Below are 24,502 nucleotides of genomic sequence, written 5' to 3'. Positions count from 1 at the left end.
TTGTTGGGCTTCCGAAATGGGACCTTCATTCCTGGAAAAAACTATTCCAAGTTGCCTTGCAGAGAACGGTCTTCTCATGGCAGTGTAGACCATCAAAGATCTACTCTGCGTTTGGACAAAACTTTTTATAAGGAAAACATGGTTATAAATTGGGCACAATTGTCCAAAAATAAAAACTGGCAAGATCAAATATTAAGAAACTGAGATGCAGCTGATTACGTCAAAGAACTTGCTGGTAAGAATGTAAACCTACAGGGTTCACAATTGAAAACCAACAAGAACATCACCATTGCATTACCACTTGGCCACCAAGCCTCAAAAGTACAACTAGCTGCTAGATCTTAATGACACAGAAAGATCAAATATGAGAAAATATCAATATAGTTCATAAATAATTAATAGTTTTTGATAATATAACAACATCATATCCAGACCCTAGATCACATTTAAAGGCAAAGTCAGAATAGTGTCACTTCAGGTTTAAATACGTGTTTGTTTGGGACTCCATTACCTCAAAATTGTTGAACATGAATTGTTGGAGAAACCGTTTCATGAAATTGTCATGCAGAGAGCGATCTTCTCATGACACTGTCAAAGATGGCCTATGTGTTTGGATTTAACTTGTTGGTAATGCAGTAAAATTTGGGGGCATCTGAAGCGTTCTTACTTCTCCCATTAAAATTCCATCAGAATTGGCAGGTAAACTTCCAGGATCTTCTAATTTCCCAGAGGGGAAAACATGCTTACACTGGAAAAACGTAGAAGAAACTTACTAGATTAAACTCTAATTCTTGGAAAGAATGGTTTTCTCATAACAACACAGACAGCCTATGATGGACATAATTGGTTGCTAATGCTGTACATTTTGAGGCTTCTTGTTCATTCTTGCTGGTCAAGACTAAATATTCAATCGGAAAATCCACTTCCAGGATCATAACCTGTCCTCCACCTTTTACTTCTCTGGGGGGAAAAACATGGTTATTTACTGGACAAAAGTTGTCTTAGAAGAAATAGAAACTCGAAAGATGAAATATTCAGAAACTGAGATGCTGCTTATTACTTAGAAAAAAACTTGCCCTATCAAGATAAAACACTAGCTATTAATCATAAGGCCGTCTGATTATGTTCTTTTATTTAACTTAGAGAGATTTCTCAATAATCAGCAATGTAAGTAAGATCTTTGGTTTACAAGACCAATACTTTAATACCTGACTACCACGCCTCAAACTACTAGCCACCAATGACCCAGAAAACATGAGGTTCAGACCAACAATGACACACATATCACATAATATCTCCTTAGACAGATGTGACTTTTTAAAACTATTAAGACAAAAAGAAAAGTTATCTCAAGGTCCACTTACTAGCTTTTGTCAGAGCTTTCAGACACATCTCATGTTTCTTAAGTGGTGTCCACTTAATAATATACCTGTTTTTATCCAGTTTTCTGTATTTAATATTTTACATTTCCAGGGTTGATTAATTCAACAGTGCCTTTATTATAGAGAGACCAAAAATATGTAATTTGTTCTCTGAAATACCCATTTCAAAGTTTGGAAAGGTGCAAATATGCTTACAAATATTGGAATAATTTGTTGTATTTCGCACACTTTTATTGGTTGTTATGTTGGTTTAATTGGCATTGTTATGTTTATTTGCTTTTTTGCTTTTTGAAATATTATTGATGCATGCATAATTATTTATGCTTTAATCAGCAGACTTAAATTCCCATACAATTTATATTGTCCTTTAAGTTTGTGAATCACTGTATGTTTTTCATTTATATATATATATATATATATATATTGTTGTAAGATATGTATTGCCTTGTTGTGACATATGTCAACAAACCAGATTTTTATGTAATTTAGGTCTTGATCCTTAACTGCTGGCTTCTTTGCTTTTCAGGTTCTGTGCTGCCCACATCGGCATCAGGACAGCTTCTGAGTGTCTTTGGCATCACTCTCTTTGTAGACTCTTTGACCTCCGACCTCCCCGCCGCTCACTCCCTCGCTCTGCATTCCAACAACGAATGTCAGAATGTGACGCTGAGTCAGAGGCACTCGCACAAACAGCCAGATCCACTTCATAACCACATCCAGAAATAATTAAAATAAGAAGGGCGTGTCAGTCTTGCACCTGAAAGTCAAACATCTATCACAAACGCAGTCTGCACCCTCACAAGAGCTGACTGATAATTTACAACACTGTGCAATACATGATAGAGGTGGGTGAAATTTACAGCTGCTGGGAAAGCTCGTTTTGATCTTTGGGCAGAGTGGGCATTAACAGAGCAACAGATAAAACAGACTTCTCATATATAGTACATACAAAGAGATACAGTCGGACTAAGTACATGTTAGAGTATAAGTTTGGGATACTGTAAGAAAAATATGGCAATACTGCAAACATGTTTAACCTAGTGTAGCATTAAACAGTTTGTGGGAAAGTGCCCTTAAACACCTCTGAAGTAGCTACAAAAATGAGTACAATTCATGTCATATCACAGCAGTTAAGTACAACAAATAAAAGTTAGCTAGGAGTAGTAAAATTCATACTAATTTAGCTAGCTGTAGTTAGCTAAATTTGCTATGTGTTCACAACATTCAATAAAACAGCAAACGTTTGCTATTAAAAACAAAAAAACTAAAGTAAAAGAACTAACTAAATTGGATGCTTATCTGGCTAACATAATTTTTTTCACCAACCTTGTCTATGTGAATGAGACTATGACAATCTAGTTTAGATTTACTTCAGAAGGAATATTAGCTGGTACGTTGTTAGCATCAGACATGAAGGCCAAATAGTTGCTGTAATAGATAAATTAGCTGTAGTTATCTAAATTAGCTGACTGCTCACATTACATTAAAGACAGCCAAAATATGCTACTAAAAACAAACACAAAACCTTAACAAAGAAACATCTATATAATAATAATAATAATGATAACACATTTTATTTGTGATGCACTTTACATTTTAAATAAAATCTCAAGGTGCTAATATGTTAGCTAGAAATACTAAGCTAACGCTAACTTGCTACCAGCTAAAATAGGGAGTGAACTATAGACTCTATCAATCAAATCAAAATAACTTTATTTATCCCAGAGGGTAAATTCAGTTAGCCTGTTAGCTCTGTCAGAATGAGACAGCCTGATGGCTGTAGGAGCGAAGGATCTTTTGTATATCTCCATCCTGCAACGGAGAGAGAGGAACCGTCCATTGCTGTTTTTTTGGTCCATAAAGGTTTTGTGTAGTGGATGATCCAGGTATTTCAATAGGGACTTGAACATCTTGACAGTGCATCTCTCCACCACCTCCTCCAGGCTCTGCCCCTTTTTGTAGAGAGCGTCTGTGTTTAGGGGCCAGTCCAAATTATTATCCAGGTATACACATAACTTGGCACCACCAAGTGGAGTGAACATTAGCATAGTAAATATGATGGTCAGTTTAAACTGTAAATTTTTTTGCGGCAACTGTAAAAATAGATTCTTCTACCTCCAGGGGACAACAAAACATAACAGCAAGCTTAACTACTCTACATTGACATAGAATAAGATGATCTGACTGTTAACGTTAGGCAAAACATTAGCAAACAGTGAACATCATCTTATACTAAGTTTACCATCTTTATGTTCTTGTTTTTGTGTGTTTGTCAGATTGTATACTAAAAGCTTTTTTGCTGTCTTTTAGAGTTTTAACAATCAGCTACATCACACATTTCAGAGCTATAATGTTAAAACTTAGCTAAAAGAAGCTAAAAGCTTGTTCTCCATGTTTGACACTTATGTGATGTCAGTGTTAAACATATTGATTAAATCTGTAGAGATTCAGTTGACCATTATGTTTACATCCTTTTAACAGTTTATTTGTCTGAAATTAAATGTGTTTTTTATTGTTTGTCTTTATCCATGACTGTCGAGAAGAAGCTACCCAGGACTAGAAACTAAAATGTCTTGTAAGTTAGATAATGAGATAAAACAGCACGTATTTGGAGGATTACTTTGCACGGGACATTTGGCATGGAGTCTAACAACAGACCACAGTACATGAGTGCTGGGCTCTTTGGTTCAGTGGCTGCAGAGTGATGGGAGATAGTTGATCTGTTGGCACGACTGACTGGAGGCCTCAGCCCGTCACTCAGTTAGCAGCATTGTTTCCACTGTGGGGCCAAATACAGCTCTTTTTTTAGCCATTACAGCAGAATTTCAGCAGATTCACAATATAAAAATCTATCTGTAAAAGCAAGAAGCGTCTATGTGTGTGTGTGTGTGTGTGTGTGTGTGTGGATGTGTGTCTAGGGCATATCTCGCTGACCGTTAGTCAGACTGACCTAAGATTTCATATGTGACTTGCGCATGGCACGAAGGTGTGCATCCTCGATTTTGAAGATTTTTTAATTTGTCAAAATATCATTATTTACCTGGGATATGTTGCGGCATTGCACTGTTTCCGATCGGACGCCTTTTAATGGAGCTCCGTCCCATTGTGTGATAGGCCTACACCTGGTCAGTAACACAATTCACTCTGGATTTCCACCCTGATTCATCTAATCTGTAAGTCTATTTAGCCTACCTATCTTTCAGAGTTTTAAAATGCGATACTAATAATATCAAATAGTTTCCAGCGAATATCAATGTTCAATGTGTATGTGCTGGATGGTGTGCGTCCCTTATGAAAAGTAAGTGTTTTATGGAGTTGCAGACGTTGTAGTGTGGCATGTAATGTATGAATGCATAGTTCCTACGGGCACTGCACTAGTACATCATAAAGTTAAATAAGGTGGACTGATTGCTTTTGCCAAGTGATCCATTAAATAGATTATCTGTGTTTAAGTTTGTCTACTAATAATTATCTCACAAACCTGGACATTTAAATAGAAAACAAACTCATCTTTTAAGTTATGGAATAAATAAATGTTTTGGGAGGTCAGGTCTAGAAAGCTTCCTGATGGTGAGGTAAAAAGAGGAGAACCCAAATGCAGATGAGGAGGCAGCAACATTTAAATGATTTATTGGGAAATATCTTACAGGTGTAAGAGTCCAAAATCCAAGCAGAAATCAGCAGACAATAATGAGGGACAGGTGACAACAGGGGGAACAGGTGAAACAAATCAGGGCAGAGCTGATAATCACACAGGTGTGGAGACAAAAGAGGCAGGAAGGAAATTAAGACTTGAGAAATGAGAGAAGAAAGATTCAAACATTGTCACTGTAAAGTCTGTTTGTGGATCCCAGGAAAATTAACCGCTTCATGCTTCAAGGGGATCCTAACTAACTAATCTGAACTAAAACAGTGCTTTTGTGTTTATCAAGTAAATTTTGAATCCAAAAAATACAAAAGCTGCAGTTTTACAAGCAGCAGAGATTATAAGAGACCTGTTTCCAAGGGATATGAATTAAATTTAAATTTGAAACTTGAAAACTAAAAAAAATGTTTAAATCCCCTTTAATAGCAGTTTTGAGTTGTTGAAGTAGTTGAATTAAAACTGTTTTAATCCCTGAAAACATTTTAAATTTGTGAAAATCCATAAATTCATCACAAGTAAGGAGAGGTAAGAATAAGTAAAGACATCAAGTCTTGACAGTTGATACAGTGGTGTTTTTTTTATTTATTTATTTATTCTTCACCTCCCTGTGAAGCTCGACTTGGCCCTGCGGTAGAAAAGCATCTACTCCAGAGAGAGACTCGGTCTGCTCACTGAGTCACCAGTCTTCAGCTCGGAGCAGACAGCAGGCTATATTTAGCCTTTAATCACCTAACAAATTCACACTCAGCCCACAGCACAAATACCTCAGGCCCTCTTTATGTATTTCAGGAGTGTGATGAATTTGTTTCTGGGAGGCCTGACCGCCGGCTCATGGAAAGATGCTGGTTTGTTTGAGAGAAACTCTTCTGACGGCATTGTTTAAAGATCAGTCAATAAACCTCAAAGTTTTCTACAAGAAATTATGACAAATAGAATAATAAACAATATGTCTAAAAATTAAATTAAATTAAAATCACCCCAAAAAACTAAATTTAGGTGGTTGAGTTAGTGACTTTCTGAGAAAAACTTCAAAGATGACTTACAAACTGATAAGATTTTTTAGATTTTTTAGTTTAGACTGGAAAAAAACCCATAGAAACTTAGCAAAAATATTAAATTAAAGACAATAAAAATTATGACCAAGTTATAAAATAAATGTTGATGCTGTAACTTAATGTTACTGTAACAATGAAACAAATGAAATAAAAACTTACAGAATTACAGAACTTAAGAACAAATAAAAAAACAAGAATAACAATGATGGCAATGTAAACAATATAAAATGGATTTAAAAGATTAAAAATAAATATAAATCCTATACAAAAAAATGGATAAAAACAAAATAAAATATAATCAAAGATTAAAAATGTATAATAAAAATGACAGCTAAAAATAAAGAGTACAATTTTGCAAGATGAGTACAATAAAATAAGTTTAAATATGTAAATAACAAATTCTAAACAAAATGCTTGGCTGACAATGTTGATTTTAAGTTTATATATTTTATATATTAAAAGATTTCACAATTCAGCTGTTCTGAAGCCTCTTGTGACTTATTGCCTAAATATTAAACAGCTTTGCCGTGATCGTTCTCTCAGCACCATTACAGTGTCCTATGGAGAAGTGTTATAACAGCACATTGGTGATTTAGGAGTTAACAGCCACTGGTAAAGTGCTGTTGCATAACATATGTTAATACTATAAAAGAAAAAAGTTTTTTATAAGAATGGATAAAGTTAAAAAGATTGTTAGAAGGAAGAGAGGAGACATTTTCTAAAGTGGCATAATGGAATGGAAAGTTATCTTGTATCTATTGGCTTTCTGCTGCAGCTTTTTGTTGAAAGTGTCCCAAATATCAGCAGCTAATCAAATAAATAATTCATTTTCTATTGATTTAATTACAGGTTTATTGATTATGTGAACTTTAGTTAAAAAAAAATTGTGTCACGAGACTGGAAACCCCCCTAAACGGGTTTTGTTTGACCATGACTTGACAAAAAAAAAGACAAGAAAAAAAAGTCAAAATAAGTAAACAAAAAAATAAAATCTAGTCAATGAACCCTGATATTTTTTGAGTTAATTGATTAATTTGTTTTAAAAATGACATCCTTACATGCACTTTATGTGGTTCTTAGTACTATAAATGATGTAATGTTGCAGTATTTGTACAGTGTGCGGTCATGTGGTGAGCGGCTTGTTTTGACTGCCTGTCCACAGAGAGAGGGGAGGGTCTGCAGTGGAGAAAAGGCTTTGTGAGAGAGTTATGTGAGGGGAGGTCAGCTCTGCAGAGACACCTACAGGTGGGGCGAGGGTATGGACGCGGCGCCCCACAATGCACCTGGCTGACTTCACCTGAATGCAGCAGAGTACATACTGTACATCATAAAAAGGTGTAAAATAAATAAATAAATAAAAAGGTGTAAAAATGAGGCTGAAAATAAATAAATAAAAGGTATTAAATGTTATCTCCTCCCATCTTTCCAGAGGTCAACTAAAGGACAATAAATATTTACACGGATGTGAAAAGTGGCATGGTCTCCTCACTTCTCTCTAAACCACAACGACCTTACAAGACCTGAGCTCCACAGAGCTGGAAACACATTACAGCTGCCTTCAATTTTCATGTTTTTGAAGTTTCTTCTTTGCTTTCATGTAAACAGTGCTGTTAAGCTATTAACTAGCTAAATCTTGGCATTCTGAGTGTTTTATTTTGGAATATGTTCAAAGATTGTTAGACTGGAGGAACCAGAAAAGAAACTGGAATCAAGTTGTATATTAACACCAGGATGTTTTGTGTTTCTGCAGCTTCCCTGGGAATTAATCTTTGCTTTTTAGATTAATTGTTTGCATGTTTTTTGGTTTAATTTATATTATACAGTGGTGGAAGGAGTAAAAGTACTAATACCACACTGTGAAATGACTCCACTACAATAAAAGTCCTGCATTCAAAACTAACTGAAGTAAAAGTTATGCAAAATGGACTCACTCAGATTGTTAAATATATTTAAAATATATGATTGTAAAGCTATTTTTGATGCATTTTACTGTTGTAAATATAGAGCTCATGTTAAATACTTAATATACTTTTAAGTGGTTTAATTTATTAAATGTAATCACTTTAAATGTATCATGTTTTTTCTTGACCTGGAAAGTAACCAAAGCTGTCACCTAAATAAAATGTAGTGGAGTAAAAAAGTTCAATATTTGCCTCAAAATGTAGTGGAGTAGAAGTATAAAGTTACATATGTGGAAATACTCAGATATTTTCTTTTCTTCCTTATTTTTCATCTATTTAGCCAAATAAAAAAATTACATATGTCCATCTCCAAACAAAAATATAGTTTTTTGTGTGCAACTGTGCAGTCATTTCTTTCATTATATACACCTGTCTCAGTCTCCGAGTCCATTTGCTTTGCTGTATTTTTTTTAACAGTGTTTATCTAATCATTTCTAATAGTTACTGAGAGCAATTTTATTCTGTTTTCATGAATATAGTTTTTGCGCAAATTTGCAGCAACATAACATATTAAGATTTTGCTTTCATGACATATCCCTACAGTTTGTACATGCTTGTTTTCACTCAAAATATTCTGCATCATCCTTTTTGTGCTGCAGACTGGTGGTACTCAACCCGGGGAGTAGCATGTATGTGTTATACTTAATGCTTAATTTGTTAATCAGGAGGTCCTGAAACACAGAGCTGATGCTGTTTTGGAGGTCAGGAAGAGAAAAAGTCACGGAAATCATCATAAGTCCACAGCGCCTGGAGCATGTTGCACAACGCCTACGTCGAGCTGTTAAAAATAAAAACATTTGTAGCATTATTTATCTAAATTTAATAATTAGAACATTCACAATAAAAATCAGCAGGGTGAGGCCATGAACAGCTGTTTACTTCGATTTGTAGCTCTGACTCACAAGTAAAGTTCATGTCATCATCAAACCCACAAGAGCTGTGTTTCATTTTAACTTGTGGGGCAGTGATCACCTTTGAGGAGCGTGATGAGAGGGCATCAAAGAGGGAACAATGTGTGTATGTTTGTGTGTGTCTAATGTGTCAGCTGGTGGGCGTTTTGGAAAAAGTTTGAGTTTGGTGACTGTGCTGAAGGGATTGTTGCACTCGCTGCTTCACTCCCGCTCACTAAATAGGGTCAGGCCATCCTAAATTTAACTTAATCCGAGCCCCCCACTCTCCCCTCACCACCAGTCAGAGCCAAGGTTACACTGTTCTGTGTGTGTGTTTATGAGTGTGTGTATGTGTGTGTGTTTCTGCAGGGGGGTCAGACAGTTGTTGTCCATGGAATGAAATCCAGATATCCTCAGTCTGGAAGAAGTTATGACATCCAACATCCAAGAAACAAGAGGATGTTTTGGTGCATTTTGCAGAAACAGAAGGAGAAAAGAATGACAGTATTGGGGTTGCACTTTAACCCACATCCCAGTCTCTTTCCCGTCCTTTAGCCAGTCCAGCGCCGTGTGTTGAGGCACACAACCTGAGAAATGCAGTTGTCATCCATTCCTGCCCTCTTGTCCTCTGTGCAGCTGTACGCTGCATCGACACACACACACACACACACACACACACACACACACACACATATACACACACACACACACACACACACACACACTAACACACACACCGGGCGCTGGCTCTTCCCTCCCGGCGGCTGTTGTTTTATCATTAAATGGCGACATTAGTTCATATCATGTGATTTGAAGAGGATTCATTGCACATTAGAGGCCCTAATCGCCACCTATAGTCTACCCCCCGGGCCTCGCCCACATGACCCTGCTGACCACAGTGCTTTCTTTATGCCCTCTGAAAGAGCTGGGGATTGAGCCCAAACAAAAAAAACCCCATGAGGGTGAAAAAATGTTTTTACACCCACCCGCTCCCTCGCGGGCCTGGCTGTGTGGGTGCACAGGGCCATTTTAGCTTTAGATCAATGGGACAAGTTACTGGAGTCTGGCCAACTCTGACAGATAGCACAGAAAGAAAAAAGCTTGCCTCTTCAAAAAATTGGGTTTTGTCACCGTGTTTTGTACCTCCACCCGTCCACCTCGACCAAAAAAAAAAACCGTGAGGTGAAATAATCGGAATGTTTTTCCTTTTTTCGTCTTAAAGCCTTTAAAAGATTTGTTTTCATGCATTGATTCTCCTGTGTGGATGGGAGGAGGAGAAGGAGGAGGAAGTGGGTTGTGCACAGGCTTATGGGAGGAGAGGGGGAGGCCGCACGTCAGCCCGGCTGCAGATGAACCTCTTGTCAGACGTAAGTCCTGACATGGAAGCTCAACAAAGCAGCAGCTTGTCCTGCGGCTCATGATGGGTGTTATAGTTTAACAACACGTCTGGTGGTGATGATGGCTGATAAACCAGAAGCTCAGAAACACTGCAGACGGTCCCAACAGGGAGGGGGTCCACAGCGAGGGCGGAGCGCCCCCCATTGGGAGAGAGAGAACAGTGCTCTGTTTCAACTCGGACAGAAGTCTTATCTGCTCATTCTAATGTTTCGTCTTCTGTGAAATGTTGTCAATGCCTTCATTTCCAAAAAACAACAATAAATTCAAGTAGTCTTCTGCATCATAAAGCTTCATTGTTGTCCCAAAACTATTAAGACTAACTGGGTGACATGTTCCTTTATGACCATTTACTCACACACTGTAGTTTATTTATTTATAAAAGCACCAAATGTGGATTAATCCACCGCTCAAAGTAGTACCTAATGAATTTACTCCTGTCCTGAGTAACAATTGCTCAAAACTACAATCACCAGCTGTCCTAACAAAGGAAAATACTGCCTACAACTATAAATAAACGATTTATTTGTAACCCATTTGAAAAAAACACACACACACTGCAGTAGGACACAAGTAGCTTGGACCTGCTTGGACTGTATAAAATAACTGCTGATGTCACCGATTGGTTTGTAAAATACAGTTTTGAAGCCTTAAATTTGCCTTCGCTATCATGTTTTTGTGGAGCCAGTGACCATATTTTCATGAGAGGCTGGAGCTGGGAAGGTTACGTGGTTTTACAGATTACAGATAAACCTTGCTTACTAGAACTAGCGTTCGCTGGTAATTTAGCCTTTGCTTTGCTTAATCTTTGGATTAATTTTTGGATTAAGCAAAGCAAAGGACTTTGCTTAATCTTTGGATTAAGCAAAGTCTAGTGAGCAAGGTTTATCTATAATTCACATAAACTGTGATATTATTGGGATGCTAATTTAAATCAAGCAGCAAGCCAGAAAAATGAAGCCAATGTGTCTTAAACTGGTATTCTTTCATATGGCCAGCGGGGGAAGACTCAACTGGCTGCAAAAAGAAATCTGTATAGAAGTCCATGAGAGAAAGACTTTACGTCAGGGTTGCAGATTAAGTTGCTGAAAAGTATTCAGAGACAGACTAATGAGCTACGTTATTCTCTTAAGTCTGCTCATTACGTCCAGCAGGACTAAACTTCCATTACAGAATTGCAGAATTACAGTCAACCAACTTGACAACTAATGTGACAAAATAATTATTTGTGTTCCCTGTCATCGTGCAAGTTTTCTACAGTGTATGGGGGAGAAAAAAAAGGTCATATACACATGGACCTCTCAGGACTAACTGATAAACGTAGTTAAAAGAAACAGACTAAAGGACTAACAGGAAAATCTACTCAAGGTATCGAAGTAAAAGTACTCTAAAATGATTAAAAAATGATTAAAAAAGTAAAATTAAAATAAGTAAAAATTCTTTATTGATGCATGTTAGAGTTGGTTGAAGTGGAGCAACCTTTAAATGCCTTATGTACATTTAAAATCAACATTTTGTTTGTAAATAAACAAAGTAATTTAATTGTAAATAAAAGTAATTACAGCTGTCAGAAAAATATAGTGCAGTAAAACAGAATATTTCCATCTGAAAATGCAGCGGGGCAAAAGTATAAAGTTGCATAAATAAAACAATAATGTACGACTAGTATTTATAGACTGCTGGGACTCTGCAGATATTACTTTCTGCTCTTGGTGAAACAGCACATCTTGGCCTTTTTAACCTTTCCAACACGACTTCTTGTCTCTTGCCTCTGAGCCTCGCCTCCTGGGCAGCTGCTCTGACCCCGGGGTGTCGACAGGCCTCCTCCTCCACCTCCTCCTTTCTGCTGTCCGTCATCCTGATAACACTCCCTGCCTCGGTGTCACATCCGCCCGCCACCTCGTTCCAAAGAAAGAAAAAGAGACATGATAACACAGAGAAGAGCCCAACTCTTGTGCCAATTTTAACAAACTGTGGTAACTTTAATCTGCACACTTTAGGGAAATATTTCTATAACCTTATGTTTTTTATATTTGAATGAATAACAAGATGATCATAATTGTAACTTTAACATCTGTTTATTCATAAAATTTGGTGCATTGCTCAAATAAGGCAAGATATGTGTGTGAAACCTGTCACTTCAAGTCTCTTGTGTGAAAAATTATCTAAACTGGAGGAACCCGATGTGTGTGGAATATTAAACACTTACATACTGCTTTATCTAATGTCATGATTACATTGGCCAGAAGTATACAGACAACCTTGCACTAGTTCGAGGCCAACACACAAGTCCTCAGATCTTTTACTTAAAGTAGCAGAACTACAAGTATGTAGTATTCTGTCAAATAAAAGTCTTGCATTCAACATTTTGGTTACAAGTGCAAACATTTGTGCAGTAGTTGAATGTCACTAAATACATTTATTCAAGTACTGTGCTTAAGTTAAATTAAGTGGTACTTGTACTTCACTACATCTCAGAGGAAAATTTACGTTTCACTTCCATAGATTTCACATATTTAGTTACTTTGCAGATTGTTAAACAAGCATAAATTACAATATATTTTAATGAACCTGAAAAGTAGCTAGCAACTTAAAGTGAATGTAGTGGAGCAAAGAGTAAAATACTTGCATCAGATTATAGAACAAAGAAAAGAAAGAATATGGAAATACTTGAGTGCAAGTTCCTCAAAAAGGCGTCTTGTGTATGGGACTCAGACGAAGAGGGTCATTAGATTGTATTAGGAAGGTGATAACTACGTCAAGTATGGAAGTAGTTTTAACCCTCAGCTTGTTCTTTTGTCTTGACCTTAACCTGTAGTGTTATTGGTTTAAACTAACAATTTCCTATAAGGACCTAAGTTTACTTTGAAAGCTGCTATGCTTGAAATGAGCAGAAACTGACACGCCTCAAAAAAGGACCCTAGAATGGTACGAAGCTTCTGTATCTGAAGCTGAGGGGCACCAACACTGCAGAGTCTGAGTTGTGAATGAAAATGTGTTGAAGTTTTAGGGGACCACAATTAAAATCTTAGCCTATGAAAGTCAAACTTCCTGCCTCTTGGAGCAGATAAAACCACATTGTTTTCACTAGAGGTCAAATGAAAAACAGCATCTTTGAGGAGTCTGGTTAGAAAATGAAATCATTTATTTAACATGACCGTATCAGCAGATCAGCCCACACACATAGCATCAGACTCAAGTCACAATCACTCACTTTCAGTATATACAGATAGGCACATTCACATTAGGCGTTAAAGCCAGCCACAGCGTCGACTGTAGGTCCAAACCCGTGGCAGGTTCGGTCGCTGCCTCCTAGTCCAGCAGTAAAAATCCGCCAGGTAAACCAGGGTCCCTCAGATCAGGGGTCAGTTCTGTTAACTTCCAAAGGTTTTTGAGGATGGGGACACTGATCTGGAGTCAGAAATCCAGATCAGTGTCCACAAACCTTTGATCCTGAAATGTTACTCCTCCATGAAACACACCAAAGAGTGTCAAAGATAACAGGAACAGCTGCTCTTCACATGAAATAATTGGTTTCCCTTATTCCTTGTCAGGAGAAATTCATTTAAGATATTGTGTTAATGGTTGTTCAAACTCAACATATGGAGGCTGTTCCTTATATTTTGAGCACTGGTTGTAGAAACGTACATTTTGTTTGAGTGTACATTTTAGCCTGTTTGACATCTTTCCCTATTTAGATGAAAGTTAATAAGTGATCAAGGAGGAAATAGAAAAAGAAAACCTTCACTTGATTTTAAACTTAATGACACTTTCTCCAATTTATTGAAACCATCAGAACTCAAATGAAAACGTAAAAAAGGGGGACTTTACCACATAAATAGAAAATAAAGAAATAAACAATGCATAATGAAAAACATGACTTTAGTTCATAGTTCGTCGTAACAATACAAGTTTTTGCTTTGCAGTGCTAGCACTCTAAAACAGCTCGGAAGAAGAAGAGTGCTCAGTTTTTAAACTTAAAGTGTTAAGTTTAAAGGAGACTGAAATGTCAGGATAACACCGGGACAAAAGCAGAAACATAAAAAAAAAAAAAAAAAAAAAAAAAAAGTCTCTTGATAATCCGTGTCCTTCATGTTTAGCAGGTTCCTGAACAAATACCCTTTTTAAAAACGGACGAAAAAGAGGCTGCAGCAGGTTTTTGATGAATGAAATGGCACCCAAACAAAAAAAGAAGTCCCATCCCAACATAAAGATAAACTATTAAAAAGATAAATAAATAATGAGTGTTTTTAAAAAAAAAGGAGAAAAAAAAAAAAAAAAGGCTTTTCGGGAGGTGGGTTTTTTTCAAGCTGAAGGTTTTAGTGGGTGTTTTTCTTTCCCGTACAAACTACAGTGTCCCTCTCTCCGCGTTGACTCGAACTACCACCTTGTTTCAGATATTTACACTTCAAAAGCAACCCAATCTGGGCTTAGTACGCACGTAATGCTACATCGCATGAATGAGGGTTCCTCTAAAGTCCTAGAAAGAAACGCAGCATGTCGGCAGGTTGCCTTTCACTCAGCTGCACCACACACGCCAGCGAGTCAGGTGAAAAGAGAGAACACGAGGTTTAGAGTCCTGGGATCAGTCTTGACTCCTGGAGTCCACCGTGGTGCTGCAGGTTTTTTCGCCTGAGAGCAGCTGACAGAGGAAGAGCAGTGAGCGGGATGATGGGAAGGAATGAAAGCAGCCCAGTGATAATGGAGAGGGTCGCCCTGACAGAGGAGAAGAGGCTGCTGGTCCTAGCACTGCGTTGGAAAGTCAGAAACTCCATCTTCTTGCAGTGAATGAGCAAAAACATGGCAGCTTTTCTCTAACTGGAGGTTTCCCTTATGCACTTACTGGACTGTCAGCGCTACAAAGCATTACTTTTAAAAAACTGTCAATCATCAAAATACACTAAAGCTCAACTTAACCTTAAAGGCCCCAACACAGGTGATTTTACCTATTTTACCTGATTAGACCCCTTAAGTACCATTTGGTTGAAGTAAAGCTGTACGAGGTATTTAATCAGTCAGTGTATTACTTATAGCAGATGGCAAGCCCCCAGTGTGGAGGAGCAGGCAGGAGTACCAGCGCAGAAGACATTTAAATGTATGTATATTTAGAATATTTTATATATCTATGCTCTCTTCAAAGTTGCCAATCTCCATTAACAAAAACATTTGTTTGCATTAATTCTGTGACTTTGGTGATTTAGAAATAACACTTAATCACCAGAGTTACGCAATAACAAAAACAAACTTAACAATTGAGGCAGTAGTAGACAAACAACTCCTGTGTTCTGTAAGGTAAAATAACCATTTTTCTCAATGGAGTCTGGTGGCTTTGAAAAAGCATTGATATCTTCAATTCCCAGTCAGGTAAACATAAAAAGGCTGTCTGACGGCATATTAAATAGTTTCATTTTTTTCTAAATTTCCTTAAACTGAACTTGTTGGCCTTTATCTAAGTGGCTAGAATACATTAGACCACATCAGTTCTCTATTTAGCTTCCATGCCAACACTGCTAATACACCCACTGGATAAGTACATCACACAACCACACTTCAAAAAAATGCGTACCATCCCTTTAAGACGGTTTACGACAATTGAGACGGCCATTTACAGCTATTTTATTCTTAATGATGCACTGAGTTTGATGGCCTTGTATAATCTCTGCATAAAAAGGTTAGAGATACAAAGTCATTACTTGTTCTGAGACATGTCATTATTTTAAGAAAGCTTTTCAGAATTGTGCGATAGAAAGTCATTTCCATAAAGTTTCTCATTGTAATGACTTGCAAGATCCTTGTTATAGTCTTATTTTTTTGTCTTTTTACTGGTAATAAGCTTCCAAAGAGAACAGTTAATATAAGGGCAAAGAAAAAAAGCCCTACCCATTACCTGTGTTTATATGTTACATCCAAAACAGAATTATAACCGAACAACTGAGTCCTTCTCTTACCTATCTGGGTTTTACCCAAACCTTTTGTCTGCCCTCTTTCTCACTTACAGAAAAAATTAGGTTACTCTCTTCCTGCACTCCCTCTTTGATTTGAGCAGAAGAAAATACCTGCATGACCTCCTGTCCCTCTCATCTCCTTGCAGCCTCCTGGTGATAAGCTTTTGTTTAAGCATGGTTGTGTTAAAAACATTGTTACGCTGCTGATCTGAGGAATATAATTGTATCAAATTCAAAATATACTCATGATAACCAGCCATACACCTTGTTTATTCTACCTGATTTTACGGTTTGACCAATAAAACAAACAGCTCTCACTCATTAATCCCAACTAACCAGGACTCATTGTGCCTCCTCTTCTGGTTTATGACCTCCTCCTGTTTGTGAATCTATCAGCAGAAGTAAAAGTTTGGGCTGCTCTTCATCACCACTTTCATCATCCCTTTTCTTTCTCCGTTGTGGACGCTCCTCACCAGGAGGAAACAGAAAGTTAGGGAGGAGGATAAGACGGGGGAGGAGCACACACACTACTACCTATCCTCCTCCTCGGCTGACTGTTCAGGCTCTGCTAACAGAGGTCAAAGTGACTGCTACTCTCCGCCAGCTGCTTCAACCCCGTCCTCCTCCTCCAGGTGTTGTTTGTCTGTGTAAACATCCCTGACCAGGAGGACTCTAGTGAGGAGGCTCTCCAGGATCCTTCGCTCCAGTGGAGTGGAGCTGAACCACAGCGGGTCGTCGGGACCACAGGCCGGATCCGGCTGGACGTAGAAGACGTCGAGACGCTTCTGCAACAACGCCGGGCTGGAGGGAGGGAGCAGAACAGGACAGAAGAGGGAAGAGAGGAAGAAGTGCAGGGAAGGTAGAGCATGGAGAGAAAGTAAAGAGAAAGTGATCAGATGGAAGTGGGGAAAAAAAGGTTTCAGATGGGGGGGATGTTGAAGGAAAAGAGAAAGATAAAAAAACAAAATAAAGGATCAAAAGGATGTAAATAAAAGGAAAAAGATGAGGAAATGTTTGAGTAAAGGAGGGACGAGGAGAGAAAGATGTGTAAGTCTATTGTTCTAAACTTTTAAAGCAAAGATTATTCTCCATTTTCAAGTCCTCATATTTTAAAAGTCAACAGTGTAGTTCTGGATGTGAACAGCAATGAGTTATAATCACAGGACTTATTCACTAAATCAAACTTAATACATATAAAAACCGATAGACATTTTTTTTTAGATATATTCAGTAAAAATAAAAAGGTTTGATTTCAGAAAAGGTTACAGCTATCTAAACATCAATCAATCTCTGGTTTTAATAAATAAAATAGTGTAGGGAGTTTTCTGGAAAAGGCAATAAATACAAAACGTAAAAAAATTAAAAACAAAACTATATTATTTAAAGATAAAAGTGAGTCTACGTGAGTAAAATACAACTATGATTGATGGAAAAACAGTGGTCCCATTGTCTTAAATGTTAAGATTTTCTCCAATAATAAAAATCATGTGTATCTGAGAATCTGAAGGGGAATAATCATTGTTGTTTTTCAAACTCCTGCACAATCTGCTCGTCTCAATAATAACATCAGTAAAGATCTTTTACCCACCACTTTGATCTGTAGAGGTCATATAGAAGACACTCATGCTTCTTCACCGGGCAGCGTACGGTGGAGCCTCCTGAGTCGTCGTCTGGTTGGTAGTCCTGATCGCTGTCCTCCAACGTGCGCTTCCTCTTCCTCGACTCGGTTTGCACTGAAGGACCAAAAGAAGACAAAAAGGACAACAAAATTCAACTTAGCTTTGACATTTTTTATTAAAGACTGTAGATTCATGGAGGGGATTCTGAAATTAAGATTTAAGTACTGATACAAAGAAAAGTCTTTCCCCAAAACGTCTTAATTATAGTTCATTATAAATGTGATAAAGGCTAAAAGTGCTTTCTAAGGGTTGTTTTACTATCAAATTGTCTTTGAAAAAGCAGACCAACTCTGTGATATATACACTGCGGGGTTTACTGTTGCCTTGTAGAAAATAAAGAGGTGACATATTAATTAAAACAGTTTGTGTTACTGTAGATTTGCACATGTAGGAAAGTTGCTGTAAAATATATAAAATACATCTATAAATGTCTCATTTATGTTAATTTTGGTCTCACCGTGGTGATCCTGAGAGATGGAAGGCACGCGGATGCAGACGGTGGTCTCCTTGCTGACAGGATGGACGGTGTCGGGGCCGTAGACGTTGGCGAAGGAGAGGCGGAGGTGCTGCTCCACGGTGCGCAGGCCGAAGTATTTGGTGTTCAGGTAAACCAGCGAGCGCAGCAGAGATTCCGGACTCTGTTCCCCGAGCTGCCGGCTGCTCCACAGACTCTGCTCCTCCACCCGACCCCACAGAGAGCCTGCAGGGAGGAATGCATTATTTTAGATTTTTTTTTTTTTTTTAAATGTAAAAAACGGAAGAGACGGATCATTTTGTAAAAGACATATAGAGAGATATTTTGTGAACTACAGCTGTTGGGTAGTACACCAAGTAAACTAAATCGATGTTAACAGTAGGCATCAGTGAAAATTTTTAAATCTGTGCAACATTTACATCTCTCAAACTACTCAACTACTCCCCATTTGTTGTGTAAACAGACAATATCTGTCAGTGTCCTCAGATAACATAATGGTGCAATCACAATAAATCAGTATGTGAACAGCAGAAGAGTTATAATCATCGGACACTGTCAGAGAAGTTTAAACAGCCCTGCACCACCAGGTGGAGATAATGAGCAGTTGACTTGAATTTCCTCTTGCTGTTATAAAAGCTACTTCAAAAATATTATATGATGAAACAGAACAATATCTCAAAGTATTTCAATTAATATTTACACTTTCTCATAACGTTTCAATAAAATTAAACCTTATATAGTTAAATGTCTTAAAAAGTGTTTTAAATTTAATTCAGTAAGATCTATGGTACTTAATTCTTTTTATGCCGGACCAAATTAATTCTAGATTTTATACAATTATTCATACTACACAAAACCAAAATGTGTCTGTAAGAAAGTGAAAACTAATATTACATTTCAAAATGTAAACATTAATACATGTTGCAAATTATCTTTAAGGTTTCTTAGATGTTCAGTACAACTTTACACCAAATCCAGTGAAAAATAAGAAACAAAGTTTAGAATAAACAAATAATTTTGCTGTGGAGGCTACATTAAAAACAAAAAAAAAACCCACCTGGGTACTTCCTTAAATCACTTAGGATTTTTTCCCTTGCATTATGGTCGTTTAGGTATTATTGACTTATTGTGTGGCATTTTAAGATGTGGTCACGAAAATCAGACAAAAATCATAGTAACACATTTGTTGCAATGGTGCAGAAGGTTGTCCCACACTCACCATCAGGTAGCACGCTGGGCTGCCAGTCCTTCAGGACCTTGTTGAGCTCTTCTCCAAACTGCTGGTAGCACGGGTCGCTAAACAGGTCATCCTTCCGGCCTTTGGCGTGTAGGTGCTGCAAACAAATTAAAAAAAAACCCTCACATTAAAAAAAATAAGGTCAAACGAGCAATCTGTGTTGATCAAAACTTTGTCAGTGTCCTCATATTTAAAATGATCATCACTGTTTTTATGAATGTGAACAGCAAAGAGTTATAATCACAGGACACAAAGTTCTGCACATTCAGACCCAGAATGAACAAAAATAACTTATTTTCTGGCTTTATGCTACAAAACAACCTGAACATTACAAGTTCTCGTTAAAAAAACCTACAAATTAAATTTCTGAAAAGATTTTTTTTAAAAGGGAGGGAAATACAGCAGCAAATTCCTGCAGGCCCAGAAAAGATACAAGACATTTCTAAGTGTTTTAAGTCTAAATTTCTTGATATAACTACACCTAAAACAACAAATCTCTAAAACTTGGTTTTTACAAGCATATTAAATCATATCTTACATTTTTCTGCCAGAAAAATCACCCTCCAGAGGACTTTGGACAACCCTGCGCTCCATTCTACAGCCATGCTGCTTCTGCTGCTGCTCACATGTGAGAGAGCAGGAGGGAAGACTGCACCAGTTATATCTGTCCTCCAGGAAACACCCACTGAAACTTTAGTTCCTACCTCTAAAAGGACTACAGACTGAATTCTTACAGAACAAAGGGAGGAGTTAAAACTAAGTAAGAATTGTGGGGCCACCACAGAGGTCTTACCTTTAATTTATTTTTTTCTTTTCATAACTGTTTTTTAAAAGTTTTTTTTATGGCATAATTTTATTCAACACAACAGGAACAGGAAATGAGGTGTAAAACAATAGCAGGGATTTTAAACAAAGGGGCATTCACATGGTCACAAGACCAGCAGGACGCCACACTCTATTCTTAAATATAAACTGAGCACACCAGAAAGAAGCTCTGGTTATAATTTTGTTACATGTTAAATCTGTAATCCCGGATCTTTAATGTTTATATTTTGTTTTGTTTGCACTCTCTTACTTTGTACTGCAACTGCTGCACAAAAAAGTCTGTGCATTTTATTTTTTCAGAACACCTCTTGCTTTTTTGGAAATTATGGGAAGTTTATATGCAACAAAAGGTTTCCTGCTGTGTAACTACTGTTACATGTATTTTAAGCCTAATTTATGATTTCAGTAAATACAAAAGCAGAGTTGTAGACAACCGTGAACATGAACATAGAGTACGGATAGAAGGCATCCTAATTCATGTTAAATGTTTAAGCATAAATGAGACCTCAGACTAAAGTGGATGGACGGAAAAAGTTATGAGTTTCATTTCAAGAAACTACATGAAATAAATCTTTCAAACAGATTGTACACGCTGGCGTGAGGTGCAATCTGTGTCTTATTTTTATAGCTTGCTGGTGAGTTGCAGGTTTGTTTTTCTGGCTTGGTACCAACCTGCTGGATCCCCAGGCAGAGGTAGAGGATGCTGTCTGGAGAGTAGCGCTCCCCGCTGGGCCTGCAGACCTCCGTGACAAACCGGGACAGAGCCACGTTCAGCTCCTCTGAACTCAGCGACAGCAGGTTGCTTTTAGATCGTCCTGCTGGAGATGATGAGCAGACACAGACTGCTGTCAGAAAACATGTTCCTAAATAGAACAATCAGCCTTTGATTTACTACTTCAGAAACACAGCAGTAAGTTTGTGTTCCTGTTTATCTCACCTGGTTTGGAGCCTTCTTTTACTTTGGTGTCGTCTGATTGGTCAGAAGGAGACAACGCCCAGCGTTTCCAGGCATGGATGCCGTATCGAGCCTTGAGAGGCAGCGACCGTCCTTCTGAGCGTCTGTCTGTTAGATGGGAAGAAGAGGACAAGGCCAGATCTGAGCCCTCCTCCACTGCCTGCCTCTTGTTCCCCTGCAACACAAACACAATTACTACACACGGTAAAATTAAATTGTCCAGTGCAACACTTCTGATTGTTAAATGTGTATAGGTGTTAGTTTGTGCGTGCATACTTGTCTCCTGGGCTGTGGTCGAGGTGCAGACTCCTCCAGCTCCTCCTTCTCCTCAGCCAGGACTGGAGGTAGAGAGAAGCCCATGTCCTCGTCCATCCCCTCCAGGACAGGAACAGGGTCTGAGGCTGCGACAGGAAATCTTTCACATTATTCTCATATTGATCTGATACTGGAGATTAAAGCAGTTCCAGAAATAACCAGAGGGAAGAATTTGAATCTGAATTACTGAACTGATCCATTTAAAAACAAACATCGAGTCAGATGTTGTTACGTAAGAGCCGCTTCACTAAACAGAAAGAATGAATGAGAATGTTACATGCACTCAATCACTGATTTGAATCAGGATTAATTTCTTCTTTTACTTGACATCCAAACATTTCAGACATCTTTCAGCAGACATACATGTTGCTCATTAGGACTTATAAACTTTAAAATCCAGAGCCTGTTGATACCAAATACTGTTGAACTATTACTGATTAAATGTATAACATTTTTAACTAGGGATGGGTGTTTTGAAGAAACCTGGCAACTTGAAACATCTATGTTAAAGATCAATTAATCGATTATTCGCAATGCATACATGGGTAAAATAAAAGATATTAGATAGTACTGTGCAAAAGCTTGTTTTGATAACGGACGCTGTTATCTTGAAAGGACGAAAAGAGACTTGATCCTGTCGATTAAACTGTAAATATAACGTCAATGAGTTCAATGTTTTAGCCCCTGAAAACCTATCCTACTTAAATCTCAGCTCATTGGTTTATTCACGTAAGGCCGCAGAACTGAACAGTCTGCCGTGTTTCAGTTCAGTGAGTGCTGATACGCAGTCATAGATAAAATTAAAATAACAAAATACACAGATAAAAAAAAATAAATACCACATGATCGACCAAATTCTTAACGACAATTAATCGATTAATTATTCCATCCCTATTTTTAATACTTTAACACTGAATTACATTGTAGGTCTAGAACTAAATGTACAGTAAGTGTTTACCTTGAGGGAAGTCTGCCTCCAGGTCCAGCTCAGGCTCGTACTCCTCCTCCTCCTCCTTCACCTCTTCCTCCTGCTTCTCCTGCATCTCTGTCACCTCCTCCTTCTTTTCCTCTTCCTCCTGTGTCCCTGTCACCTCCTCCTCTTCCTCAGAGTTGCTGCTGGAGGCCTCCTCCCCTCCACACTCTCTCTTCACCTTCACCGGCTTAACATCTGAAACACAGTCGAGTACAGCAGTTCATCAGCTCCTGCAGCTATCTTCAAATCTAACTAAACCATCTGACACAATAGGGAATCTTGTATCAAGAACATTGTTTTATAGAAGGAGACATTTAATCACCTGGCTTCTGGTCTTCTGCGATCATCTCAGCCATGGAGAGCAGGTCGGCCTCCAGTGGGTCGGAGGGCACCTCGTTCTTCAGCTCCTTGATGGTCTGGACAATCTGCTCTGCCCCCTGCAGGGTGGTTGGCAGGAACACAGGCACAGGGACCTGGACGGGACGGGACAAAAAGCTTTTTCTAACACCAACAACAAATTTGTATTATAAAAAATGTGTCAGTGCTTGCTCATTTGTTCATAAAATAACCATTTTAAGCAGTCTTAACATTTATTACACATGCTTAAATTGATGTTTATGCGTGAACAAAACAATTTTTTTTTCTTTCTACGTGAATAATCATGTGTTCATAATGTCTTACCGGTACAGGCAAAGAGACTGGGGTGGGAGTCATCTGGGAATACATATTCATGGGCACGGGGATGAAGACAGGCACAGGTATGGGTACAGGAATATACTCCCTCTTCACACCATCGTCTACATCTGTGGACAAAGATATGCAGAACCACAATCTTATATATGCAAATCTGTATCATCCATTACTACTGAAGTGATGGTTTTGAGGGGTGTGAAGCAGGAATTTGCAAGGCCAAAACATCTCAAAAATGTTCTTATTCTGCTGTGTCGCTGTCAAAAACATCCTGTCCCTATTTATCTCATATAAACAATCAAATTAAACATGGTAAAAAACGCTCTCAACAGATATGTAATGTCACTTTTTAAGTAAGATGCTGTGTTTACCTGTTTGTAACAGTTTGCTCTGCATGTGTGGCTTGCAGTAAGTAGCCTTGGTCAGTGTGAGCGGTTTGCAGAGCACCGCCTTGTTCTTGACGTCTCTCATCAAACCTCCGCCAGCGTACGCCACAGTGCCTTGGTTTACCAACTGCAACACGGCAGAGAAAAAGAGGAGAAAAAAATGAAATGTACAGGTTTAACTGTTAATGCAAATGTGGCTTCTGCTCTCACACAACTACCATTTATTATAAGGAAAGTTTAAATATGTAATGGGATACTTTAGATAAAAACAACAACAAGAGTATTGTTAATTTAAAGCAAACTATGACGCTGATACCTTTTTTCCCAAATTCTTACTTACCCCAAGTTTGGCCCCTTCATACCCTGTAAAAAAGAAAATAATATACGTCACATCTTCATCACAACTTTGCCCCATGAAGAAATCTTATCGAAAAACAAGGAAACATAAGAAAGCAGGTATTTGTAGGAAACACAGGTTGTACCTAATGTGGTGTTCTCGGGGCCTTTCTGTGTGACCATGATGGGCTCGTTCTGCTGACAGTAGAACTTTAACAGACACTCCTGGTCGCAGAAATGCTTCATCTCTGCTCTCCACATCACTGACTCCGTCAGGTTACCCTGCACCTTACAGCAGTCACACCTCGCCGCCTGGTGGTCAACGGAGGAAAGTACAGAACAGTCACAAAACTGTAT

General features: G+C 38.1%; 1 protein-coding gene and 1 long non-coding RNA gene across 3 annotated transcripts in view; one reads left to right on the top strand and one right to left on the bottom strand.

Moving 5' to 3' along the window:
• Positions 1-4,295: 4,295 nt before the first annotated feature.
• LOC131979408 (uncharacterized) lies at positions 4,296-8,166 on the top strand. The gene is made up of 3 exons (XR_009395051.1): positions 4,296-4,555; positions 7,246-7,418; positions 7,513-8,166. It is a non-coding gene; the product is annotated as an uncharacterized LOC131979408 (long non-coding RNA).
• A 5,290-nt stretch (positions 8,167-13,456) lies between these two features.
• zmym2 (zinc finger, MYM-type 2) overlaps positions 13,457-24,502 on the bottom strand; it is a 36,954-nt gene continuing 25,908 nt past the window's right edge. Inside the window, exons 13-25 of one of the 2 annotated variants that reach the window (XM_059342642.1) lie at positions 24,292-24,457; positions 24,150-24,172; positions 23,795-23,936; positions 23,415-23,536; positions 23,056-23,206; positions 22,719-22,928; positions 21,722-21,846; positions 21,428-21,620; positions 21,163-21,308; positions 19,648-19,762; positions 18,411-18,653; positions 17,863-18,007; positions 13,457-17,075 (exon numbers count right to left, since the gene is read on the bottom strand). In XM_059342642.1, coding sequence (XP_059198625.1) covers positions 16,865-17,075; positions 17,863-18,007; positions 18,411-18,653; positions 19,648-19,762; positions 21,163-21,308; positions 21,428-21,620; positions 21,722-21,846; positions 22,719-22,928; positions 23,056-23,206; positions 23,415-23,536; positions 23,795-23,936; positions 24,150-24,172; positions 24,292-24,457 — 1,992 coding nt within the window. In that variant the 3' untranslated portion in view covers positions 13,457-16,864. The remainder of the gene's footprint in view (positions 17,076-17,862; positions 18,008-18,410; positions 18,654-19,647; positions 19,763-21,162; positions 21,309-21,427; positions 21,621-21,721; positions 21,847-22,718; positions 22,929-23,055; positions 23,207-23,414; positions 23,537-23,794; positions 23,937-24,149; positions 24,173-24,291; positions 24,458-24,502) is intronic. The other variant, XM_059342643.1, reaches the window with a different exon arrangement.

The sequence above is a fragment of the Centropristis striata genome, chromosome 10, assembly GCF_030273125.1.
Source record: "Centropristis striata isolate RG_2023a ecotype Rhode Island chromosome 10, C.striata_1.0, whole genome shotgun sequence".
NCBI lineage: Eukaryota > Metazoa > Chordata > Actinopteri > Perciformes > Serranidae > Centropristis > Centropristis striata.
Note: the sequence above shows the minus strand (reverse complement) of the source record. Positions and strands in the feature narration are given on the sequence as shown.